Here is a 26659-nt window from a genome sequence, read left to right on the forward strand (position 1 = left end):
TTTAAAATGTAGGTCGAAGCAGTCTCCAGATTAGGTGAAGAGAATTAGCCAATGAGGCGTCCAAATTTACTGGCCTGTTAATAACAGTCGGTTGTGCAAATATGATAAATGGCCTGTATTTGTATAGCGCTTTACTTAGTCCTTAAGGACCCCAAAGCGATTTACACTACATTCAGTCATCCACACATTCGTGATGGCAAGCTACATTAGCCACAGCTGCCCTGGGGCGCACTGACAGAGGCGAGGCTGCCGGTCACTGGCGCCACCGGGCCCTCTGACCAGTAGGCAACGGGTTAAGTGTCTTGCCCAAGGACACAACGACCGAGACTGTCGGAGCCGGGGCTCAAACCGGCAACATTCCGATTACAAGACAAACTGTCAACTCTCAAATCGAATATGGAACAAGTGGCTCCAATCCTCTATTTCACTTCACACGGAGATAGGTTAATAGATTACGTTTTCTGTTGGAGTTGGAAAAAATGTGCATGTCTCGCTGCAGACTTATGAATGAGTGTCGGTTCAGACTTTGTCTAAAATGTAGGCTAATGCCATTTTTACTGTGTCCCCCTTTCACTTTTATCAGTGTCAGGTGAGCCGAGGGGCGTGACGGTTTGGCATGCGCTCTCTCGCCACCATTAGTACCTTTGCTCACTCGACCCGACTTTTGGCTCGGTTTTGTTAAATATTGTGAAACTTAGGTAAACTTTGTAGCCTGTCTGCATCTCCAGTTCACCATGGCTCTCCAAGCCACCGCTCTGGTCACCTCTAAGTGGCTGGCTCAGGCTGTAAAGGTCCAGGGGAAAATGCGGGTCTTGGACACTTCGTGGTATTTGCCCAAACTGCGGAGAAACGCAAAGACCGAGTTCAAGAAGAAGCATGTGCCGGGAGCAGCTTTCTTTGACATTGACCAGTGCTGCGATAAAACCTCTCCTCTGGACCATATGTTGCCGTCAGAGGACTATTTTGCGGAATACGTCGGGAAATTGGGAATAGAAAACGACACGCACGTCGTGGTCTACGATGGCAGCGAGTTTGGGGCGTTCTCGGCGCCCCGCGTGTGGTGGATGTTCCGAGTGTTCGGGCACAGTGCGGTCTCTATGCTCAATGGGGGGCTCAGGAACTGGGAGCTGGAGGGTCGACCTGTGAGTGACCGGTACGTCAGACCCACAGCGACCGAGTTCAAAGCCTCTCTGAACCGCTCGTGGATAAAAACCTATGAGGATATCCTGGATAACCTGGAGACTAAAAAGTTCCAGGTGGTGGATGCCAGGCCCACAGGCAGGTTCAAAGGACTGGACCCTGAACCCAGAGACAGTGAGTAGTCTGCATTAGAGCCTTTATGATGGTTACAGTCCTGCGTGCCCCACTCAGGCTTTTGAAGAGATCCATTCTTCTCAGAACTTCATTACATTTTCAGATTACTGACACCCTTATTTCAAATAGCATCCTCAGACTACAGGCACACTGACATGAGGGGGCGTGTACTGTATCTTTATTCTTATTGCCTCTTGATGACAAATGCGTTGATTATGATTAAGATAACTTCACAACTCAGCTATTGTTGGGACACACTTGTGCCAGGATTTCCGGTCTGACTCATGTCCCTGTGTAACTGAAATACTTCTAAAGAACCCAACATTACACTCTTTTCCCTTGGAAAAGATGGTGACATGCATTTTTTTTATAGAATTTTTATCTTGGTCAAAGTGATGATTGAGTGACTCACAGTAACGTCCCACAGTAGCTTTTATTACGTGCATTGTTGATAGTAACTTTTTCATTAAAGGGTTTATAGACAACATTGATGATCTTATTGTGCCTGTTTTTAAGATAAACAGAATGATTGAACCAGTCAACTTGTTTAAGAGTGTTTAAGAATGACTGATCAAAAACTGGTTCGAGGATTGCAGCTGGAGGCGGGTATCAATTACCAGTTTGAAATTCTCCAAATGTCTTCCTGTTGTCTGCGCAGATTTGTTTTTCTGGCAGTTGTACACTGCAAAGACTTCAAACTCATGGCAGTGGAGGTGGATAGACACACAAACGTGTCACAATAAGTTATTATTGTTATTAGGGGAGGATATCATGGCTCATGATATTTTATGTTATTGACCCCTGACACTCTTCTCTTTACTAGTGATGGGATAATTAATGAACAAACATGGACAATAATTAGTATCTTATAAAACACAATTACAGTTTGACTCTGACAGTGACGTCAGGGTGACACAGGTATGGGACGGGGGACAAGATAATGGTTTGCTAGTTCCTTGTACATAGAGTTTTATGGAGTTTGCTCTGTGCAAACCCAGCAGGCTGGGCTTGGATGACTGAACAACACAAACATGAAAAGAGGTCAGGCAGACAGGCCGTACTTGGATAGCCCACATTTTAGCTATAGTCAATGAACCATACACACACACACACACACACACACACACACACACACACACACACACACACACACACACACACACACACACACTGCTGTACCACAGTAGCAGACAAAGTGAATGGTTAAAGTTTAGATGCAGCAGTAGTCCAACCTTTGATCTGCTGATGTTTTTAAAGACGGCACTCAGTGAATGGAAAAAACAGTGATAAGGTATAGATGTCTTATCCATATACGTCTCACAGTACACACACTGTTAGAGGGTAAAGCTCTGATGTGCTGTTACAGGGCTCCTCTGCAGGCAGAACACTTCTGAAAGCAGTTTGAGCAGTGACCTTTCTGACTGCTCTCTTAAAAAAAAAAAAGAACTTCCCTTTTCATTGCATGTGTAAATCCAGCCTGGATTTAATTTGGGGGGGAACAAATAAAACTTTCACATGCTAAATCTGCTCTTCTGATTGACTCCCTTGGGAGTATAAGCACCAGTTTTTGTAATGTCTGTTTTCATATCAAACATTGATACAAACACACATATTTGTCTGTGGTAGTAAAAACGTAGCAAATGCGGGTTTCGCTTTCTTTTCCTCGATTCAGAGTTTTGCTTTTGAAACACTGAACCAATTTCCCACTATAACTGATATAGTCAAGACTAAAATACCACCTGTCCCAGTGTGGTTGTGGTTTATTAACACCTGGCTATTTTTTTTTTCACATTTAAAATGTGATCTGAAGAAAACCCTTTCTGGGGTTTCGTCCACATGGTCCTTCTGTAGCCAAAAGGTCACAGGGTTGAGTCATCAATGATCACATTATGTTCCTTTTTTTATCTTATATTTAAGACTGTCATCTTCGGTCATGGACTTTAACAGTCCTCTGTCTCATGCCTCTCTACTGATTTATTCAGAGTCGAGTGCAGCTGAGCTGGACCAATATAACTTACGCCTCTTACTCTTTCTGATGCTAGCAGAGTGGAGATGGAAATGCCATAATAAAAGGCGGTCAATACAAAGGCAGATTATAATGATTTGCTAATCATGTGTACTGTATAACAAGTTATTCAGAAATGGGGATCATAACAGTTTTACTAATGGCACTAAACATGTGTGGTAAAATTATTTGTGATGTAAAAGGTCACTCCAGGATTAGAGACTACATCAAGGAGGGGTGTAGCTAGAAAGGTCTAAAAAGTAAAGCCAAAACAGAAGTGCCTTAAACATGAATTCTTTTTAATGGCTGGCACAACTTCAATAGTAAGCCTTTACCCAGTGATTGTGCAGTGTCATTGGTTTCACAGTTGCTTGCCACATGTGGTTTTAAAACACCACAGTCACAATGATGAAAATGCGTCACAGCGAGACTTCACTTACTAGTCAATGGGTGATGTCATAGTTACTACTTGCTACTTAAAGAAATGACAAGAAAGCTTGTCTAAGAGAGTTTGGGCTGTGTTGAAGAATAAAGCTTGTCTAACCAAATAATGACAAACTCTGTTTTTGCCTCATATACTGTATTTCCATGTATCTTTGTATGTGTTTCAATAAATTGCTGCACATATTTTCCATTCTCCCTGCAAAATATTTAGAATAAAGAGCAGCAGCTCAAGAATTTTACTGTAGTCCACATTCAAAGTGTAGAACATAATCCAGACTGAGAAAAACAGAAGGGATCAACACAGGGTTAGCATGACTTAAAAGCCTCACCAAGGCTAATCAAGATCTCTAAAGGTCTTTTTAATTGCATGTTTCTGTGTAACTGCCCATTTCTTAATTAATTAAGAGTACACATTTGCTATTTCAGATTATTTAATCATATTCTGAATGTATCTGCTCTTTCTGATTGACAGACACAGAGCCGGGCCACATCCCTGGCTCCATCAGCATTCCTTTCCACGCCTTCCTGTCACCTTCTGGCCACTTCCTGCCAAAGGAACAACTCCAGGCTCTGTTTGCCCGTGCTGGTGTGGATCTCGACTGCCCGCTTTGTGTCTTATGCGGCTCTGCAGTGACCGCGTGCCACGTGGCACTGGCGGCCCACGAATGCGGGCACCCGGGGGTGTCGGTGTATGACGGTGGATGGTCGGAGTGGTACACCCGCGCCGTGCCCGAACACGTCATATCAGATGGGAGAGGGAAACATTTGTGATAACAGGAAGGACCTGTGACCGATGGTTTTAGGCTGGATCACTTGTGCTGTTGTTGCTATTGAAGTTTGGTCATTTGGGATTTGTATGACTTCCTCCTGTGAAGCCACAGCCAGCAGCACGATAGCAAAATTTCCCAGAATGTCCAAAAAGCTCCTGTATTAATAATACACCACTGGGGATTTTTTTTTTTTGTTCATCTATTATATACTGATAGATGATTTGTGATTAAAGTCAACAATATGTGGACACTAAACTGAACTTTTTAACCCCCGTCCCCCCCACCTCAAGTCTCCACCTGTTGGCAGCTCACGGACTCAAAGACACCTACACTTTGTAATCTTGTGTAATCTTTGGTAAAATAAATATGAACATGTTTATCGACGCAGTAACTGATTAAAAAGGACTGAAAATAGACAAAGAGCAGAGTCTACTTTGTTAGGTTCTTACAATAATGCAGTTTAAACGATGGACTTTTGACTTGTTGACTGATTAGAGCCTAAGGATAGTGATGTTTTTCTGTTTGTTTTTGGGGGTTTTTCCCCTTCCAAAGTCAGATATCCTGAGAAGTTTGTGTCTAAAGAAAAAATAAATTAATATATCATCATGATTGCTACGGTCTCATGTCATGTTACACATTGCCAATTACTGTACAGCATTTTAGAAGACTCTTTTTCTGTGGTGGCTTAAAATAATTTCAGTGATGCAATGTTGATGCTAAAAATATTGCTTTTAATATAACAAGTAAATCACTTTTGCCATATACAATAATCATTTCTTGAGTAAAGTTCAGCATGAACAGATATAAAATAGACTTGCACTAAAGGAAACAAAAAGGTGGCATCAAAACCCACTTTGCTGTGACGTACTTAGTGATAGTCACACGTATTACACGTAAGGCATTTTTCCACTGCATAGCAAAGGGGTTGCTGTACATAAGTTGAAATGTTAAAGCTGACCTGTGACAAGGAAGTGAGACTCAAATGTCCTCTCTTCCTCTTTCGCATTAAAAAAGCCTTTTGCTTTTTCTGAGCAGTATAGTTGTACATGTGTCACCGAGAGGACATGTTCATTATTTGTGCTGTTGCAGTGTGGGAGTAGTCACCCTGTCCTGGCTCTTAACTGGTGAGTGTGCTGCTCTGATAAATGATTTCTGTTATCTTGCTGCGAACATGAGCTCCTTTGGGAAAGTTGTTGGTGATAACTTAGAACAGCAGTGAAGTCCCAAGATAATCTCTTGGTTTGTTTCTCTATTTTCTCTTGGTTTGTTTTTTATGTCATAAATAATTGGGGTTTTTTACATTTTAAGTTTAATTTTATTTTATTTCAGAACACAACCTAAATTCTAGTTAGACTAAAAACAAATAAAAAATACTAACAATAAGGAAAAGCTCGCTTGTTTTAACACTGATTATATTTTCAGGGCTTTAATGTGAAGTTATCTTTGTGAAGTTAATATTTATCCCTTTCCACTTTATAATAACCAACATTAAATGCCATTTGAGTTTGTGTTTCTAAAGCTTCCACTCGAGGGCAGCACTACACTAGAGTTTTAAACCTTGGCATTCAGCACTGTTGTATAATAGGAGCTCAGGTGAAATAGTCTGAACATTTAATCATGAGTATTTTTAATTAGTTTCTCTGAGCAGCTTTGCTGAGCACCTGCATCTACACACAGAGTTGTCTCAGGATTGTATCCACTTGAAAAATGTGTTACTTTGTATAAAAAATGGCTTTAATTCTTAAATAGTTCTTGTTAAAGTGTTGTCGTAAATCTCACCCAAACGGTCGCAGCAGATGGCTGCCTCGCCCTGAATCTGGTTCTGCTGGAGGTTTCCTCCTGTTAAAAGGGAGCTTTTCCTTCTCACTGTCGACAAGTGCTTGCTATTTGGGGGTCATGTTATTGTTGGGGGCTTCGCTCTATCATTATAGTGGCCTTACATCACAATAAAAAGTGCTGTGAGGGAACTGTTATTTTGATTTGGCACTATGTAAATAACATTGAACAGAATTGAAACTGACATTGTTAAAAAACTTGTGGAACAGTGAAACATTTACTCGTCAAACAGTAAATGAAGGTTTTTCTTCAAGAACACCTCCAACATTTTGACATTTATTAAGTATCTTTTGGTGAGTTACATAATTAAATTCATATTACGATCATTTATTTGTCTATACATAACTATTAATGTACAGTTGGTGATCTTAACTTGGCTTTAATGTCCTTTATGAGTCTAATGGGCACCATAACTTATATAAATCACGTTTTAAATAAATGTTGGAACTTGTCATTAAGACCCATCAGGAAAGTGTTTCCTCAGGTCTTTTTTTCTTTAGAGTTCAAGGCTTTTTTGAAACTAGTCTTGAGATATTTCCATCTCTGGTTGGTCTCTTGCTGTTAGCTGTTTTTAGCATGCTATTGATGCTTAGAGAGATCTAATGTTCTGTTCGCAGCAGTGCAAAGGCAGACATCACAGACAGAAAAATAATATAAAAGATAAAGTTGTAAAAACACTTTACAAACTGTTCCTTTTTTTTATCCGTCTCAGAAATGCATGATTTAGAAAGTAAAAATATAACATAACCATATTTTTTTCCTTAAAATGTCAAGCATCATGGACAAATGACATTACATAGCAGTCAACAGTAGTTACAAAAGGTGCAATGAGCAATCAGCTAATACCCGCCACAAGATGTCACAACAGTACAAAATATTAGTATAATATTATAATATATACGACTATAATATTAGTTATAATATATGCAATGTGCTAAGAAGTGAAGAGTGTGCTGAGAAGATTAAAGGAATACTTTAAGAAGCTAATGAATGTAAAAAACGAGAGCCAGAGGGGGACGGAAAGTGGATAGTTAGCCAATGAGGAAGTGCAGAGGATTAGTAGCAAGGAAGTGAGGCAGCTCTAGAAGAGTGGAAAGGCAGTTAATCCAGATGACATACAGTGGAGGTTTGGATGTGTCTAGGAGAGAGGGCAGTGGACTTTTTAACTAGATTGTTTAACACAATCCTGGAGATTGAGAGGACCCATGAGTAATGGAGAAGAAGTACACATCTTCTTCATTCCTTTCCAAGAACAAAGATGATGTGAAAAGCTGTAGCGGTATGGCTTCATGCTGTGAAAGAGCACTTCAGGTGTAATGTTTGCTTTAAGAGTGTTGCTGGGTGGGCACTGGTTTAGCATAGTTGGATGAGCAGGCGACCATGTGCTGCACGTCTCCCCCTCTGTCTCTTTTTGCGTTCCTGTCAGTCTTCACTGTCTCCATCTAATAAAGCCAGAAAAAGGCCAAAAAATATTTTTTTTAAAAAGTGTTGCTGGAACATCAAAAAGGGGTTGCACTGTCTTCATGGATCCAGAGAAAACATATGATAGGGCGCCTGAGGTAGTGTGTTAGGAAATCAGAAGTGTATGTGAGTGTGGCGCAAGACATGCAGGATGCCAGCAAGACAGTGGGTTAGGTCTGTGGTAGAAGTGACAGATGAGTTCAAGGTGGGTATGGGATTACATCAGGGTTTGACTTTGAGTCCTTTCCTGTTTTTGATGGTGATGGACAGCCTGACAGGTGAAGTCAGGCAAGGGTCTACGTGGACTAACGATGCTTACAGATGATATTTTGCAGTGGCGAGAAGGTAGCAGAGAGCCTGGACATGTGGAGGTTTGCACTGGAGAATAGAGAAATGAAAGTCAGTAGAAGATAGAATACATGAGTGAGAATGAGAGGGATACAGGTGGAACAGTAAACATGCAACTAGCACAGGTGGTGAAGGTGGGGTCAACCATCCAAAGCCTCATATAATAGACAACAGAGGTGAAGAAGAGAGTGCAGCGGGTGGAGATGAGGGTCAAGGTTGATGTGTGACAAGAGTGAATGGAAAGATTTCCCGTATGGTGGTGAAACCTGCTATGATGTATGGTTTGGAGACGGTGGCACTGACAAAAAGGCAGGAGGCTGACGTGGAGGTGGCAGAGTTGAAAATACCAAGATGTTTTACTAAGAGGATGGACAGAATTGAAAATGAGTACATGAGAGGTATAGCTCATGTTGAAAATCATTTTTGGAGGGGTTAAGGGTTTCAGGATATTCAACCCCTCATGAACAAAATGTATTGCCTAAACCTTTTATACGTGTCTGGCCAGGTTCTAGTAAGTTATGCACAAGTTGGCTTCTTGTATATCCTGTGTGCTGTGGCTTAAAAGCCCCCCTAATCGTGAGACTGGCCTACTTTTTGGTTATCTGCTTGTGTGTGCCTGACGTGTCACAGCACGTGATTAATATTTGTTTTGGTGTCTGTGTTAAAATATTGTCTTTAACACTTTCTCACCTGTGAGGCCCAGTTCGGTCAGATTTAGGCTGTCTATTTTCATCTGCTGTGTGCAGCTGGATGTGGTACTTGCAATGGTGGCATATTAAAAAAAAGTAAGACACTCTAGCACACGTGCACACTTCAGCACCTCTAATTTCAAGTCCTTTCCCAAACTGATAGCATTTCACCAGCAGTGGATAGTTGTTTATTAACTGGGCACAGTCACTTTTTTGTAGTATAGACTGTTCTGCCACTTATATCGTGCCTCCAGGAAACTGCAGAGGGATGATTGCCGTGTGAGTGCATGCACATGAGAACAAAACTAAATTTAGGACAGTGATGTGTTGTATTACTCAGTAACGGGTAAATGCATTACAGTAACACCAACACTGCTTTTTACCCACAGAAAAACCAGGTAGGATGACAAATAGAGGTTTTCACAATTAACCAATAAGCTTATTTAGTAAGCCAGCTGTTTCCCCCATTCTCAGCCTTTCTCACTTGCTAAGCTAACCTTCATATTTCTTATGTAAACATAAGAGATATCAAACTTTCCATCAAACTCTCAGTAAGAAAGCACATTTCCCAACTAATCATTTAACCTGGCCCTAAAAAGAGTTGACTATGAATTTCAGTTAGCAAAGCAAACAAAACAGAGGCATGAAATTATAGTTTCTGCACTAGCATACTACTTTTACTTCTTACCAAGTCATAGTATTTTTAACAAATAATAGAAACTCAGTGCAAAGGGAACAGAAAGTGTTTATGCGAACATAGAAAAAGGGGTTTTCACCATGTTTCACATTTCTTGACACGCTGATTGAATGTCACCGAGTTACAACCCCAAGGGAAACCACAGCACCGCAGCCTCTTCTTTTCTCAGAAAATTTTCCAATACGTCACCAGAGGCAAGACGGCAAAACTTTAGTCAAAGAAATGTTTAGGGTACACGACCTGAATAACCCTACAGACATGGAAATGACAGCACGCTGAACAACTCTGGAACGGTAAGCTCAATTTTTACTTGGTTTACTTGGTCTTTTCTAAGAGAGATCAAACACATTTTTTAGTTGCTATGAATGAATGAACCTGCGGTGAGAAAAGATGGTGTTGCAGTAGTTACAGTCGTGATGGAGAAAGTGATAAAGTCTACTCTGAAGCGAGATTAGAAGTGGCTGGTTACGTGCATGTGATGAATGGAAAAGGCTTTCTTTTTTCTGTATTTAATTCATAAAATCATAACAAGTTAAAGGTCACCTATTGTGTTTATGCAAGAGTTCTCACTGTATTTTCCACAATATAATTGTGAACAAGACTTTTCACAGTTATATTGTAATTGTAATATATTTTGCACTAAAGTCACCTAAAAGGTCCAAGTAGACAGAAATATACTTAGATATAAAAACTAGTCCCAGTAAGATACCTAATGCTGTCTTTTTAATAAAAACGCTAACTCGGAAAGGTGCACTTTAAATGGCACAGGAAAACAGGTGGGGGGGGGGGGGGGGGGGGTGAGGCAGGGGGAGGTGGCAGAATAGCAAAGACTCAAAATAGTGTGCAGGAGCGAGAGAAGGAAAGGACGCCAGAGTTAAAGGGTTTCTAAAAGGACATGTGGATAGTTTTGTCAAATAAACAAAAGTCGTCCATGCACACAACAGCTTTTTTGGGGGTTGCAGTTTGAAATGTGTCAGCATGCTAACAAGCAAGTTTATCATGTTGATTTTACACATAAACAGTATTAAACAAATTGAAATTCAGACATTTCACAAAGCTCGTGGTAAGCTGTAAACACCCAAATTTCTGCCTGCCAGCAGCATTAGAGGAAACAGCTCAGGGGATTTATTGTATGTCTGTACAAAATTATGTGTCCCTGCATGCTCAACAGTCATACTGCTGCTGCTGCTGTTGTTTCGGGATACGCCTACTCCTAGACTGCGGCTATGATATGCTAATTTCTCCCACCTTCAACCCTTTCAGTTAAGAATTCAAGCCATAGCGGCATAATCAATCCAACCATCTCATTTCCAAGTATCTGATCACATAAAAACTACTCTGCAGATTCTTGTCTCTGACATCATAATAATAACGATGCTTCAATTAATCACTTACAGTAAACAAGACAAGGTTCCACCAACTGACAACCATGCTCATTTTAGCTACTTATAGTCAGAGAGCAACAAACATCTTTACTGCCTCTTTTTGGTTGAACATCAGCCAAAAAACAAAAGAAGGAAAGAAAAAATACCCAGACAGGTCAGCAACTTTCTGGTAACCACCAGTTGCTTAGGGAAAATCTGCATTTCCTGACACCAACTATCTAATGAGTGACATTTTTGTCAGTCATGTAGGTTGACAGGGTGGACCGGACTTTAAGCCCATGTGACTGAAGCTTAACATGATGACTATTATGAAGCAGTTCTGATCTGTATGCCCACAGAAATGAGTAAAACATGTTACTCCAGCTCACCACTAGTTGTGGTTTCAGAAACCGCTGCACCAGTAATTTCAAGAAAAAAGTAGTTCAAGAAATGAAGAGCAGACTTTCTGGATTGTGAATGGTTGCTTTTTTTGTTATTGGAAACAAACATACCTTTCTGGGAAGACAAAGGGGTTAGGATGTGGTTTAAGTTTTTAGTGTGTATTTGTAATCAGTTTGTGGTTGTTTTTCTCGTGTGTCAGTGAAGTGAGTAAGGAAAGAGAGAAAGAGACGAAAGAGAAAAAAAAGAGATCAAAGAGTGTCAACTTTTTCACTTTGCTGTCGGACCAGTGTAGGGGAAGTCCAAAAGTCAGTAGACAAATGATATGAAGAGAACTAGTGCTTAACACATGAAAAATGGTTCTTAGAAGGTAAAGTATTAAGATAGTGTCTGATAAGAAGAGGCAAGAAGAGGAATCTTGATTTTTTGAAGTTATTAACAAAGCGGGTTTTCCACAATTGGTCAACTGACGCAAATCATTCAAATCTCCTGTTAGCTGGGGAAGTCTGTGGATTGTCCAGTATGACTTTGACTCGTGTCATTAATCACGTGACTTCAGGTTTGATTAAAAACAGACTTGTGATTTCAGTCTTATGAACTTTTAAAAAAAAAAATCCACCAGAACAGAAAAAGTCTTGTTGAAGTCTAACCAAAAACAAACAATCCATCCATCTTCTTCCGCTTTATCCGGGGCCGGGTCGTGGGAGCAGCAGCCTAAGCAGAGAAGCCCAGACCTCCCTCTCCCCAGCCACCTCCTCCAGCTTATCCGGGGAACACCAAGGCGTTCCCAGGCCAGCCGAGAGATATAATCTCTCCAGTGTGTCCTGGGTCTGCTCCAGGGCCTCCTCCCAGTGGGACATGCCCGGAACACCTCACCCAGGAGGCGCCCAGGAGGCATCCTTGTCAGATGCCCGAACCACCTCAGCTGGCTCCTTTCGATGTGGAGGAGCAGCGGCTCTACTCTGAGCCCCTCCTGGATGGCTGAACTTCTCACCCTATCTCTAAGGGAGAGGCCAGCCACCCTAGGGAGGAAGTTCATTTCTGCCTCTTGTATCCGCAATCTCGTTCTTTCGGTCACTACCCACAGCTCGTGGCCATAGGTGAGGGTAGGGACGTAGATCGACCGGTAAATTCAGAGCTTTGCTTTTACACTCAGCTCTCTCTTCACCACGACGGACCGGTGCAGCGTCCGCATCACTGCAGCCACAGCACCAATCCGTCTGTCGATCTCCGGTTCCCTTCTCCCATCACTCGCAAACAAGACCCCGAGATACTTGAACTCAGAAACGTTGGACATAATTGGACAATATTACTCAGCTGAAACAAGGCTGTCCATAAGACTTGGCTTTGCTGACACTATAAGGGTAAAAAAGATGGTTTGTCAGAGTGTGAATAATTGAGGCTGAGGCATTCCTATCCAAAGTAATTACAGTGAATCATTTCATGCTCTGTATTCCATACACAACACCAGAGGTTACAAGTAGACAATTTTACATAATCCAGACCTTTATGTCTTTAAGAAATGCTTAAATGTGACTAAATGGACAGTTTCACCTGGCTTCAAAGATAAATATAGCTTGGCTCTGTCATCATAGCTATGAAAATGTGTGCAGTGTTTACTAGTGATATTGTTGAAGTTGAATAAAGGTAAGTGTTGGCACAGAAGCTCATGGAACTTCATGATGAATCTTTTGCATTTAAAAGACTCACCGTTCTTTGAAAGTCTGTCTGAATGCTTTAACTGCAGAGGACATCTACCCAGGCAAGAAGAAAGAGTTAGCTGTGATTAAACCAAAACACCCACATCAAACATGCGCCTTGTTTGAGCCGTCTGCTACAGATTGATGTGACTGCAGTGCGACCTTTATAGATCTGGTAGAGTGAAAGGTCAGTTTCTACAGATTCCTCACACTGAGGAGCAGCAGTGCATTAGAGGTGTCAGGTAGGTGTATGTTGTCAGACCATTTGCATGTGGAAGATCAGATAACGAATAAAATATAAGCAGTCTCATATCATAATCTGACACAATAAGTAATCTACTTCATTTCCTATCCCATACTGGTGTTTCTCTTTTTTATTCTGAAAGATTGCAAGGCTGTTATCTTCTTGGATCACTACATGCGACATTGTCACCCTAAAAGAGCTCTCATCAGAGAGTCTCAATGTCAGGATGGAACTGATATTGCTTTATGCTGCAGCACATGACTACATTTTAAGAGGATGTAGTTAGTGTAACTTCCCCCCCTCACCTTTTGTATGAACTGACATCTTGTTAATTTTTACACAAAGTGCCTCCTGTTAAGCTTATCAACTTCCTGACTACTAAAGCACTTTCTTGTAATGTGCATGACTGGAAATTGTATACTCCATTTATTAAAATCCTGCAAGTCTGAGCTCATTGCATGCAATCAGATTAAGTTTTTTTAAGAAGTGCCGTTAGCAGGAAGTGAACCTGTCAGAATAATGGAACATTTGAGTTCTCAGAAAAACATTTTGACCTTTATTAAACCTTGCAAACAGGTGACCGTAGAAGCACCAACATAATGTGCTTTCCCCTGTGCACGGAAATGGAAGAAAAACAGTAGTGTGCAGCGGTTTGGGCTAAAAAAAAAGGAGAACAACACTTTTTCTTTTTTTTTCTTTTTTTTAAAGAAATGATACTGGCACCACAAATATTTATCAGTAAATGATTTTTAAAATGTTCCACTGCATTTTAAACTGCAGCAACTCATGGTATACTTGCCACAAACTGCCACAAGTGTTGACTTCTGCATGACACTTGGAACGTAGTTTGTTAGACAGTTATTCTATGGATTGTGGCTGAAGATAATATTTACGGTTTTAGCTGCAGGTTTAGGTTTTCTATCATGCTACAAAGCAGAATATATGTTATGTTATGAATGTGAATCTAAACATGTAAAGAATCTACGTCAGCGCTGTGCAGTATAAACTTAATATGTTAATAGGTTCGCTTGAATGTCAATGAGATAAAATGCTTTTAAAAAAAGTCTTTACAGATAATACTGCAGTAAACGCACAACGTGAAAGTTTTAGGTCAGGCTGTGGGTGTTTGTGGGTCAGCTTGCACTTGGCTGCAAAACCACAAGAACCACGAATCCACACAAACACATTTTTTTTTTCATCCTGTTTTTCACAGAGTTTAAATGTCATTGCGGTCCACATGCAAAGGCAGCTGCAGCTAATACATTTATAAGTATTAGCTGTAGCATGCCCTTTGTGTGCATTGCTGTGCACTGTTAAAAATGGCAGGCTATAGTCAACAAACTAATAAATGATGATGAAGTTTAAAACTGAAACATTAACGCAGAAGCTGCCAGTTTCTACCTGACTGCATGTTTAAATGTGTCATCAGGTACTAAATTTAACCATATCTGTCAGTTGAAGGAAATGATAGGAAGTAAGAAACACGTGTTGACATGCTTCAGATGCTCAGAAGTGAAGAATAATTAATCAGAAGTTCACATTTTAGTCTGGAGAGCAGTGCGGATTCAAAGTAAGATCCTCTACAGTGTTAATTGCTTGAATTGAAAAGCAATGAATTCAACCTTTTTTTTTTCCTTTTATCTGTTTGGGTTTGTGTAGCTGACAAAATTATTATTATTGTTTTATTAAGAGAACTGTTTGATATTTAAACTGTATTTTATTAAATATTTTTGCTGAATTCCAATGGAGATTGAATGGAAACTGCTGACATTTTTGCACAAATGTGGGTGGGATGAAAAAGGCAGACTGCTGTATGTTCCAAAAAGGAAGCTGATGAAAGGTTTTGCATGTCTTGAGTGTGCGCGGCTGAGTGTAAAATGAGAATTTGACCAGAGTATTTCTTTTCATTACCTGTTTTAATGGCTGTATGAGTGTGGCCTTTCAGAAAAAACAGCTGGTCTTGTTTTACCCTGAAAAAGGAAATATCAATGACATTGTATTTGGTGTTGATTTTGATGCATAAGCCTGATTTACATTGGAACTTTGTTGTCTCAAATCATCATTGTTCATTTATCCTGTTACTGCAAGAGAACAAATGTCACATTTGTACAGATGTGGAACCGCAGAGGAGTGGGGCAGGATCTGAAACACTTCTATTTCTGTTTTTCCATCGACTGCTTATGTTACAACTTATTCTTGATGTGTTTGTAGGCAGCAGTTTTTTTTCTATGTGTATCTCTGTCACATTGTTGCATCTTGTCAACCAGATGATTTAATAAACACTTTAAATTTATTTATTTTTTATCTGGGCAGGATGAGAAAAATTGGGAAGCAGTGAGCCAAAGTCTGGAGCGACTACAATGCTTCAAGTCTTCCAGTCACTGAGCTTTGGAAACAAACCATCCCAGTGGCCTCAAAGGACTTAACAAATGGAGAGAAATAAGAAAAGCCTTTCCCTGTTTATTCTGCTGCCTGTGCTGCTGCTCTGCAGAAGTGATGAGTGTCCCAGGCTTCCAGAGAGTTAGTCTTTATTCCTCTTTATTCATGTTTAACTGATTTTAAGATCTGTTGTTTGACATATTTACTCATTCTCATCGCATCTCTCCGGTTTTATTTCTCATAGATCTCACTTGCTACACTGACTACAATAGAAACATCACATGTTTGTGGAACAGCAAATACGTGTCTGATGACACTGCATGCACCATACATGCTCAGTATAAATCTCGACACCTGTAAGGACCTCAGTCACAAAAAGAAAACCTAGATGCATAATACTTACAATACACGAGTCACAAATGTCATCAGTAACATCATCTACAGCAAAATCAAATGAATATTCTTCTTCTCAGCTCTTACAGCACTTCCTGTCACCTAAAGTCTGTTGACATGTCCAGACCAGACCTAAAGGAGTGCTCCCTCATCTTTGAAATGGAATACACTGTGAGTGTGTAAACAACTAGCATTGTTGGTGGATACCCTGTTTATTAAAAATATGTTTAAAATCTGTACAAGAGAGAAAAGAAGAATCATCTGCTTTTTAAGGTATAGACAGATGTGAAGAATCCTGTGATGAGCATATGGCCAGCAGGACATTTAAAGCACACTGCTTTCCATTTTATATTAGAGTATCTATGTATGAATTTCAGGAAGTATAACTCAGACAGGATCAGGCTTCTTTTTTATTTTTACTTTTCTGCACATGAAGTGAAATTAAAGCTAATTATGGCCTCTGTGCAGACACAGACTACTATCAGTATTCCTGACAAGAAAATGCTAATTTCTCAAAACGTAGAAGCTAAACTGAGAGAGCATTCTGGACCCCTTTTTTTTCTAATATGTGCGGGTATACCTGCACATATGAAATAATAATATGTCAAAAATGAAGAAGAAGCATAACTGGTCCCACCCTTGTGATCACAATCTGAATTTCACTCTGTGACACCAAGGAAAACCTCAAGCCTCAAGCATATATACATCACTTCTAGATTTACATCGAAACTATTATCTGTAGATTTGAATCAAAACATTTTAAATTTACCAATCGATTTAGATCTTCACTAGTTTTGGATCATTTTATTTAATTTTTCAAAACAATTTCTTTCAGTTTCGGTCTCTCCATGTGTTGTCCATGAATCTGAGCTGTGCTCATATGAAGCAGAGTCTAATCACTTCCTACATGCCATCCTGTCACAGTGAGTGTAATCTATACTACCTCATTGTTACTTACAATATGACCTATTTACGGAGCCCATAGAACATATTTGTCTGATTCGTGTGTGTGTGTGTGTGTGTGTGTGTGTTCATGTGCACACTCTTACAGTAAAGGTGAATCCTCCTTCGAAGCCAGAAGTCAACGTCACCTCTGTTTCCTGGTTGTCCAAAGACCCCGAACATGAAATGATCAGTTCATACGAAAGTGAAGTGCAGTGGAAGCAGCAGGATCAGTCATGGAGTGTAAGTTTAGATTTTGTATCACAATGTGAATGAGTTTGGGTATGAAGTCGAGATCCTGAAAGTGCACGTTTAAATAGTGTGTACGCATGATCCTTGCCCTGTGTTTGTGTGAATTCATAGCAAGAGTAAATAAAGTGATATAAAAATCTTTCTGTCTGTCAGGATCCCCCCTTTCAGAAAAAAGGTAAGATTCAGTGCAAGAATGAGTGCAGGGCAGAGCTGGACCCAGACAAACTGATACAAGGCGAGAAGTACGAGGTACGAGTTCGTGTGCGGTCTCTTAAACCTCAACCCGAGGGAGCCTGGAGTGACTGGAGCCCCACTGCATCATGGGAGTCACCAGTAGGAAAAAGAAAACCACCATCAGGTACTTTTTTTTGCCAAATGGCTCCAAAGACAAATAGTTTAGTTTAAGAAACTCTGCAGAGTTCTCTTTTACATTCAGTCCTGCCTTCTCTCATTTTCTAAGCTAACGTGATCGGCTCTGTCTTCTGTTTCAGTACAACAAGGACACACATTTTATAAGAACAACTAAAGCCCACAGAAATTCTGTATTTGTTTTACCTGATGAAGTCAGTACAGTCAGTACCATTGTTATTCTCTGTTTATGTAAATGACATGCAGCTCCAAGATAGGAAAGTGAAAATGTGAAAATATGCTGATGATATGGCTATTGTTGGTCTTCTATAGGAACTCGAGCCCTAATGGTTTTGCTCAGGGATGCAGGTTGAAAGAAGGGTGTAAATTTCATTATTTCCTTATTAAAAATGAAAAAGCTTGTCTTGAATTACCCAATCCCCATGACCGGCTTCACTTTCTGATCAGTCTGTGAGAGTCATTAATATCTTTAAGTATCTGGAAACACATTTTAAGGACAAGATTTATTTATTTTTTATGCTCATTCCATTTACAGGAAAGCTAATTGGAGAATATTTTGTTATTTTGTAACATGATTGTTAGAACTACCAGAACAATTACTGGTCGAAAGCAGCCTTGATTGGAATCTAGTATCTTCAAGCTGTCTTAAGGAAAGCCTGGTCTATTGTTACTGACCCCAAACACCCTCTTCACTCTGATTTTGAATTAATGCTGTCAGGATGACGTTACAAGATGCCTCTAGCTAGCAAAAAAGTCTATAAGAGATCCTTGTGTCAAAAGCATTTAATATTTTAAAAAATCCATCATATACTGTGAAGTATTTCTATAGGTATATTGGAGTTTTATTTATGCTTAGGTTTGAATGTGGTCTGATTCCTACCAATATTTTTATTATGATTTTATTGCCTGCTTGATTTTTGACTTGGTGAACCAAAGACAATTTTCCATTAGTGTGGACGATAAAGTTATTCTATTCTGTTTTTTTTTTTTTTTTTGTATTTTTCAGTTGTTCCTAGACTTGTTGTGTGCATAATTACAGCAGGTGTTGTAGTGTTAATGGCAGTCATTCTCTGCACAACTAAAAAACACTGGTAAGCAAACTTTTCCAAAAATATCTCAATGTGCAGTATATTATGATTAGTTATTCTGGTATGATGTATTAAAAACAAAAAGATTCTTTTTGACAGCTTCGGTTTTGATTGTAATTTTGTTGCCTCAGGGTTTATGTAGTAAAGACAATGAAAGGTCAGCCCGTACCAGACCCAGGAAAATCCTCCCTGCAGAATGTACATTTTAAGGTAAGCATACAGGCTGTAGATGCGTCCTCTTTACTCTCTACTGTTAAATCATGTAATCAGGTTACAGTTTACAGTTTAAAATGAAAAACAATCGAAGCTGCCATTTCAGGGCAGTAAAAAATAACATTTGTGTACTATCATGGTGAACATGTTTGCAGTAAATGTACATGACTAGCAGCTATTGTTAGCATTTATTTTGAGCTGTGTGTCAGCCACATATGACTGTAAGTCGATGTGGCAGGCCGTGGCTTGCGGTGCTGTGCAGGGAGGGCAGACGCACCTGCATGGCATCTGCAATCATGCCCCGCCTACTTAAATACTGTAGTGGGTCCTGCGTGTGCACAGCAACCATCAAGTATTAATAAAGAATGATTAAAATGCCACTGGGTCAGCCGTGGTCGTTTACAGTCGAATACTGAATCTTCTTTAGTTTTGAGTTCAAATACTTTGTCATAACCATCTACAAATAAAAATGAGATAACTGCAGCTCATAAACAGACACAGCATGCAACATAAAAAGAGAATTACTGAAAGTTGTGCTGCAGACAGTCTAACCAGACAAACAAAATTGATCACTGATCCATTCGTCTTTTTAATCCTGGTCTTGAAGTGCAGACTGAATATCTTGTATATTTCAAACGTTTCTAATCTCTTCTTCTGTTCTGTGACTTTCTCTCCTCCAGAGTGGGTTCTCCAGTGAATACTTTCACTCCTTCTTGAAACCAGTGGAAATGATCACTGTAGAATTAATCTCGCCTGTGGATGCTGCTGTGGCCTACAAGCCAGATGAGAAGATGGTGTTGAACAAAGGCAGCTATGACTCCACCAGCTCCACCTTCACTAACCCAAGTTACTCTGAGCTTTGTAGCCCTCCTCCTATTTCCTCACTCACTGCTGGGAATCTGAAGCCCTGTGCGGCTGACACGCCTTATGGTCCTGTTGGTACTCGGGGTGAAGGAAAAAGTGCAGAACAGGAAAGTGATGAAGCGAGAGAGAAAGAAAAGGAGACGTTAATGTTGCTGCTCAAAGGCAGCAGTAACAGTGAGCCAGTGCAGGTGATTTCAGACTACGAGAAAACTGAGAGGCTCGACAATGATCGATTTAGGCTCCAGAGTCTAGATTCAGGCATGTGCAGTTGTGAAGAGGTCAGTGAAGAGAGCATGGAGGCAGATAGCATCAATATGACTGATAGCCATGATGAAGAACCTGAGGCTGAGGAAGAGAAGGAGGGAGGGAATGAACAAAAAGCTGATTTTCAGAGGCTGTTTGGAAGCAGCGGAGGTGTGTTTGGCAAGTCTATCCAGGTTTGTTCTGATTATGAGCGAGTGGAGAAACAGCAGGCTGACAGCCCGGAGCTTCCCAGCTTGGATTCAGGTGTTAGCAGTGGGGGAGAGGAGCAGCTGAGTCAGGATGAGGGCATGGAGGATGTTGATAAGTCCACTGAATCTACACGCTTCCTGTTTCCACCTCATCCTTCCAGTGCTTTACCATGCTCCCTGCTCTCTTTTCCTCAACTGCCTCTGAACTTGCCTGGGCCACGACTGAGTCCAGCTTTGCAGCTCCAGCCAGGTCACATGACACAGGGGTTTGCTCTGATGTCAACAGGCAGGTCGGTGGAGCCCTCTGGTGACGGATATATGCCAGTGAAACAGGAGGAGGGCTGAGAACAGACAGCAGGCTCAACTAGCAGGACAAAATAGCATGTAGCACTTGGAGGAGTCATCACAGTCTGTCAGTTCTCAGGAAAATGTAACATCACATAAATCTTTCTCTTCTGCTCAGTTTTCAGCAACTTTGACAGTTTCATGAATGTATTTTACTTTTGTTTTTTATATATTTATATCAATATTTATGCCTGCTCAGAAACTCATACTGTCACCCCAGAATAAAATAATGTGACTCTTTCTACAATGTAAAGGCTGCCCTCTCTGCCATCACACTAGCTGACCTGACTGACTCTAAACTGCGTAAATCTGTGTAAACTGTGGTAAACTTCCCTACATGGACTAAAGTTTTTGGCCACATACATATTGAGCGATTTAAATCCATACCATGAAGCTTCCAGTGCACATTTTTTATCCTGATGTCAGTGGCAGAGGAGGTTTGGAGCTGTGCAGAGCAGAGATGGGCAGTAACGCGTAATCCGATTACTTTTTTCAAGTAACGAGTAAAGTAAGGGATTACTGTTGCAAAAACGGTAATTAGATTACCGTTACTTTCCCGTAGGAACGCTGCGTTACTGCGTTACTAAAACCGTGGTTTTTTTGCGAGAATGTCTCATGACAGTAAGGTAAGCAAGTGCGACGTTCGTGACAGCAGCTGTGTGCAGATCAACAATGGATAATATATCGAGTGCAGGAGAGAGTATGAGCATGCAGCGTTTAAAGCGTGGAAGTACTGACCTTACTTTAAGTTTGATTCCATAAAAAGTGACAAAAACCTGCCCCAGGGTAAACCTCCGTCTACACCACTCCTGCTTTACAGGTGAAAATAGAGCAAAAGGACCGCTGAGTCTTTGATTTTATTTATTTTCTGCTGTGTTTCACTTGCATCTATTTGAAAGACTGAGTGTAAACACAAAAAAAATATTTTATGTGCTGGAATGTGCAGAAAATAGGTTTAAATATTAAACAAATTTCTCCCAGTCAGTGAATGTTGCATATAATTAAATTTTTGCTTGATGCATAAAGTTAAAAGATTAAAACTAATAAAACAAGTTTTAAAAAGGGACCTTTCCATTTGATTACATTTTGTATGATGGATTATGTGGAAAAAGTAGAATTGGGCTGAAAGATCTATCGCTTTATCACCTATTCAGGTTGTAAATCGTGTTTTTAAAAAGTAACTAAGTAATTAATTACTTTTGAAAATAAGTAATCAGTAAAGTAACGGGATTACTTTTGGGGGGAAGTAATCAGTAATTAGTTACTGATTACTTTTTTCAAGTAACTTGACCAACACTGGTGCAGAGCCTTGGTGGCTTTTATCTCAGCTTATGTTGTCTGACATAGTATTACGGTACCACACTGTGAGAGCAGTGAACTGTTCAGACCCATTCTTTCACAAATACTTGCAAAGGCAGACTGCATGGATGCTTAATTTTATACACCTGTAGTCATGGAACTGAAACACCTGAATTCATTGAGTCAGAGGTGTGGCCCAATACTTTTGGCCATATAGCAGCGTATTTAACAATATTGGATTGCTTGTTTGTAACAGACTAACTTGGTAACTTTATTGCAGGAAACATATCCGGTCGTTAAGTGATGACGTGACGAATTCTACTTCCGGGCCTAAAGTAGTCTGTGTTTAATATGGCTTTTGTGTTGTTAACTTGTTTAATGTTTTGTATTTTCTTCTATTTAATCTCAAAAAGCTCCTAAAACAGTCAGTGATCACTGTTGACCTCCCTCGGCTTTTATTACCGCTAATCTACAGCCCAGCCCATGCAGCAGTATATGAATGACTAACCTCGTATTGTGGATGGATTATCTCAGTTGTTCTCCTGGCTGAAGTTTGGTCCTTTTACAGCATCCTGCCATGCGATTACATTTGTTCCTGACCACCGAGAACACTCACGTTAACTTTTATCGAGTGGGAAAAAAGTTAGCTTGTATATATTATGCTAATATAGCTGTGTCGCTAGCGGTCATGTAGCACATCATTATATACCAGCTATCCAAACTTCAGTAACCCTACAAACGTCACTGCTGTTTAGTTTTCTGTCTTCATTTATGTTGGAAGTGATAACAGAGCTGTACGTTTGAATTTGTTTCCAAAGCCCCGCAGTCAGGACATGCTATATTGTATCTAGATAGAAGCTAGTGAGCTAACTTCCTGCTAACTTCTAACTCCGTTAAATATCATAAATTTGATTTTATTTATTCTTGTGTGGCAGCTATTTACTGACTTTAAGAAGTTATTTGAAATTATGTCATTTCATGAATAACAGTTATTTTCCATGAAAACTAAAAATGGTTAAAATCTCAATAAAAATTAACGAGAAATACATGCAATTTTGCAGTTTTTTGGCTCAACATGTCGTTTTGAGGTTAGGGGTGCCATTGGGTCATGGTTAGGTTTTTGGGTAAGGGTTAGGGTTAGGCATTGATTTCTGATGGTTGGTTAAGGGGCATTATGTCAATTCAGTGTCCTCACTAAGATGTGAAAACGAACGTGTGTGTGTCTGTGTGAAGTTTTGATGTGAATCTGAAAAACACAATTTTGAAAACACTGGAAAGACCTGAAGACACTTTTTCCTTTTCTTTCTATGCAAACAAAAATTCCCACTGAGGCTTTTCAGTGTGAAATTTTGTTTGTATAGAAAATACCTGTGCCATTTGTCTCTGTTGCCATCTACTGGTGAACATCACCTTAACACTACATCAGGTGAGATTTTCACTCTGCACAGCAACACAAAACTCTTTTAACAACACAAACAAACAACAAAATTAATACATTTTAAAATGATGTAGACAGCTCAAGATAATGTTAACAAAGACTCAGTGAAAACTGAAGTTTATCTTAATCCTTAAAATATGCAGGGAATCACAGTTGCTTATGTCCAGCATCACTCTGTTATTATAAAAATTTATCTAAAACGTGGCCAGTTTAATGTCTTAAACTGAAATCACATTAAAGTTTTGATCAACTAAAATCCAGCTGATTTTTTACCCAAAAAGTTAGATGCGACATATAAAAAGTGGGCAGGACAAGGCTTAAAGGTATACTGTACATTTTATGATAAGGGAACTCTTAGGGACTTCCAGTCAATAAAAGATCAATGCCAGTTAAGCAATAGTGATTTTTTTAGGTTTCTCCAAATCCAGCATCATCTACATAACTTTATACCCAAGAGAATAGATCTTTTCGCTCTTCCTGTTCTGAATATATTTGTTAAGGCATACTATGCGGATCCTGGTCTCAAAGTGATTTCTAGACTGTACAAATGTTTACAGGAAGTTAAGAATATGAATACAATTTACATCAAACAGAAATGGGAAAGGGAAACAAATATGGTAATTTCAAATGACACTTGGTATCAGCAATGTGCTCCGTTATACGGCATTTTGAGTCTGGCTGCCCGAAAGACTAAATGGCTCGGTGTAAAAATTCCATCACTAAATGACATGAAGTTGTGTATCGGTTGTTTAAAATGGAAAAAATTACATTCTCTAACAGATTTCAATATGACACATTTGTTGAAATTTGGGACATATGGAAACATTACATTTAGTCAAGGCGTCCCGAATTTATGTGAGTGAACCTCCATATTCCAGTATCTTATATTTTTGAATTGTTATGTACATATGTTAACTAGTAGGTACATCCCTTGCTTTTTGTGTTTGTTTGTTTGTTTGTTTATTCTTGTTGTACATGTTGTGTTTTATGTTCCCTATTTTAAAAAATGTATATTTAACAAAAGGTCGACATACTGAAAAGTGACTTTCACACTCTTTAGAATTGTGCCTGTAACTCTGCCTTTGCCTTATGTTTCAATAAATTGCTGCACATATTAAAAATAATAATAATTAAAAAAAAAAAAAACTAAAACTGAGTCAGCACCAAAAAAACCTCGTATCTTTTAAGAATTTGTCCATAAACAGTAGCGTTGCTCTTGAAATACTGGGGCTAAATCCAGACCTGAAATCTATAGTATACTATATAGTATACTATAGATTTCTCTGTGGTATATAAATATTATAGTATTTAATAGTAAAATTTATGTAAAATGTCAAACATTATATGCTACCTAAAGGTTGACGTCACAGAATGATACTGAAATAAACAATCAATGCAATTTGAGTTTGTTGTTTGTTGCTAAAGTAAAACTTTTGATGAAGCTCTGGTGATAGAGCCTGTGCCTTTATTGTGCCATAATGTCTCCTTTTAAACTGTCCTCTTGCTCGTCTTTAGGATGCTACCTTCTTCACCTTTCCTGTTCCTTTCACTAAACTGCTCACTCTTGTTCTCCCTGCTCCCACTTCCTGTTCTGTTTAGTCAGCATGTGTCAAAGAAACTCCCCCCAAAACTATCATTTTTTGATATGATTATTAGATATTTAACATGTTATTTATCAACTTATTTTATGCACTGAATCAATGAATTATTAAACAAATACCATACTGTAGAAAATTAAATTATTAATGCACTAAGCCAGCGGTCCCCAACCCCCGGGCCTCGGACCAGTACCGGTCCGTGAGTCGTTTGGTACCGGGCCGCGAGAGTTGAGGCTTGGGTGTGAAATGTATGGTTTTCAGGGTTTTTACCGGTTTTTAGCGTTATTTTGTTATCGTTTTTATTGTTTTTTTGGTTTTTTTTGTTTGTTTGTTTTTTGTTTTTTTTGGCCTGTCCCGTTTGGCTCTTTTGCCATCAGAATTGTTGTCTAAAGGCAAAGAAAGATGCCCAACGGATTTACTTTACCAAATTGACCATCCCAGCCTTGCCGTAATGGTCCATTTGATTCACCTTTTATTGTTTATTTTATTTTCACTTACTGAATACGGGACAGACTTGACTGGGGGAAAGAAGGGGAGAAAGAAAGAGGGAAAGAGAAACAGCTGAGAAGAGGGACGGGGGAGAAGGGCAAAAAACAAAAACCAACAGAATGAGCAGAAAAGAAAAAAAAAGAAATAAAAAATGCATATATCGATCATCTGGATCACCTGCTGAGAAAGAAAAAAGAAAACAAGCAGAAGAGAACAAGAGTAATAGAATAAACAACATCACAATGATATATGGGAATATGACAGTAAATACTAAATATTAAACATTATTGTGCAGCACATAAGATCAACAGAACACAGTGTGCTTTGAGGTAGGAGCCAAAAAGGGTGTAGTTTGTGGGTGTGATCACCCGTGTGTACACCTGTGAGCATGGACGCGCTTGTTTTTTTAAAAGGTTCCTTCATGTAATGATCTGCTAGAGGGTGTGGGGGGGCCACAGCCCCGTCCTCCAGGGCATGAAGCAGGTATGGAGGAGATCAAAACTCCAGACATCCAGAGGCCCCCAGAACACAAGAGACCAAGGAAGACCAACAGAGGGGCAGCCGCGCCACTGTCCCAGAAAGAGCTGAGGAGAGTCCCAGATGAGGGCTCACTCAGCAGCCGCGGAGCAGAAGCCAGGGGGAGTTGCAGTGACGCGCCCGTGAGCTCCGCCGGCAGCCAGCTGTGCCTGAGTGACCGAGCCCCAGGCCGAGAGGCCGGGGGCACCCCACCTCCGAAGTGGCCCGAGCGAGCCCCAGGCTCCGATAAGCGGCCGCCAAGGAGTGAGCCGGTGTGTACCTGGACGCCCACCCCCGGACACAAAGAACCACCAACGCACCGATGTCTGAGGGAGTCCGCCACTGGCAGGGGAAGTGGTGGTAGGGGGAGATAGGCCTCCAAACCTTGGAGGGCCTGAGATGTCCCCAGAGAGGTGGCGCCTGACACCCAACCTGACATATAGACACAGAAATACAGGCACACACATATACAAACATCCATTCCCACCCTCATGCTCTCATATGCACTTACTCCACACTCAACCAACGTGGAGACAGACATAAAGAGACGCTGTACACACGATCACACTCCCCAAGCGTACTCTACAAACCGGGTCTAGGTACCCTTGCCCCTGGAGGGGGAACTGCACCCAGACCCAGGTGGTGTTACCCTTTTCCCTGCGGTGGGGGGAGGCAGACCGCCCCGACTCCGCAGCAGCAGGGAAGCCCCACACTCCAGACTGCAGTCGGACGGCCAACTCCTCCTCCTAGC

At 40.3% G+C, this 26659-nt stretch overlaps 2 protein-coding genes across 3 annotated transcripts; both read left to right on the forward strand.

Moving 5' to 3' along the window:
- The first annotated feature begins 391 nt into the window (after positions 1-391).
- On the forward strand, positions 392-5662 carry LOC120716395 (3-mercaptopyruvate sulfurtransferase-like). Its single transcript, XM_040003925.1, has 2 exons — positions 392-1314; positions 4236-5662. The coding sequence occupies exons 1-2, from the start codon at positions 735-737 to the stop codon at positions 4532-4534; spliced, it is 879 nt and encodes a 292-aa protein (XP_039859859.1). The 5' UTR covers positions 392-734; the 3' UTR covers positions 4535-5662.
- LOC120716391 (interleukin-2 receptor subunit beta-like) lies at positions 5552-20808 on the forward strand. Of its 2 annotated transcripts, none has more exons than XM_040003920.1 (10): positions 5552-5657; positions 15585-15791; positions 15895-16006; positions 16124-16214; positions 16879-16966; positions 17095-17228; positions 17391-17595; positions 18613-18697; positions 18826-18904; positions 19588-20808. In XM_040003920.1, the coding sequence occupies exons 2-10, from the start codon at positions 15701-15703 to the stop codon at positions 20566-20568; spliced, it is 1866 nt and encodes a 621-aa protein (XP_039859854.1). In that variant the 5' UTR covers positions 5552-5657; positions 15585-15700; the 3' UTR covers positions 20569-20808. The 2 variants fall into 2 exon arrangements, with proteins under 2 accessions (XP_039859854.1, XP_039859853.1); XM_040003919.1 differs by lacking the exon at positions 5552-5657 and adding an exon at positions 5776-9857.
- The last annotated feature ends 5851 nt before the right edge of the window (positions 20809-26659 follow it).

The sequence above is a fragment of the Simochromis diagramma genome, unplaced genomic scaffold, assembly GCF_900408965.1.
Source record: "Simochromis diagramma unplaced genomic scaffold, fSimDia1.1 OVJJ01000325.1, whole genome shotgun sequence".
NCBI classification, from domain to species: Eukaryota; Metazoa; Chordata; class Actinopteri; order Cichliformes; family Cichlidae; genus Simochromis; species Simochromis diagramma.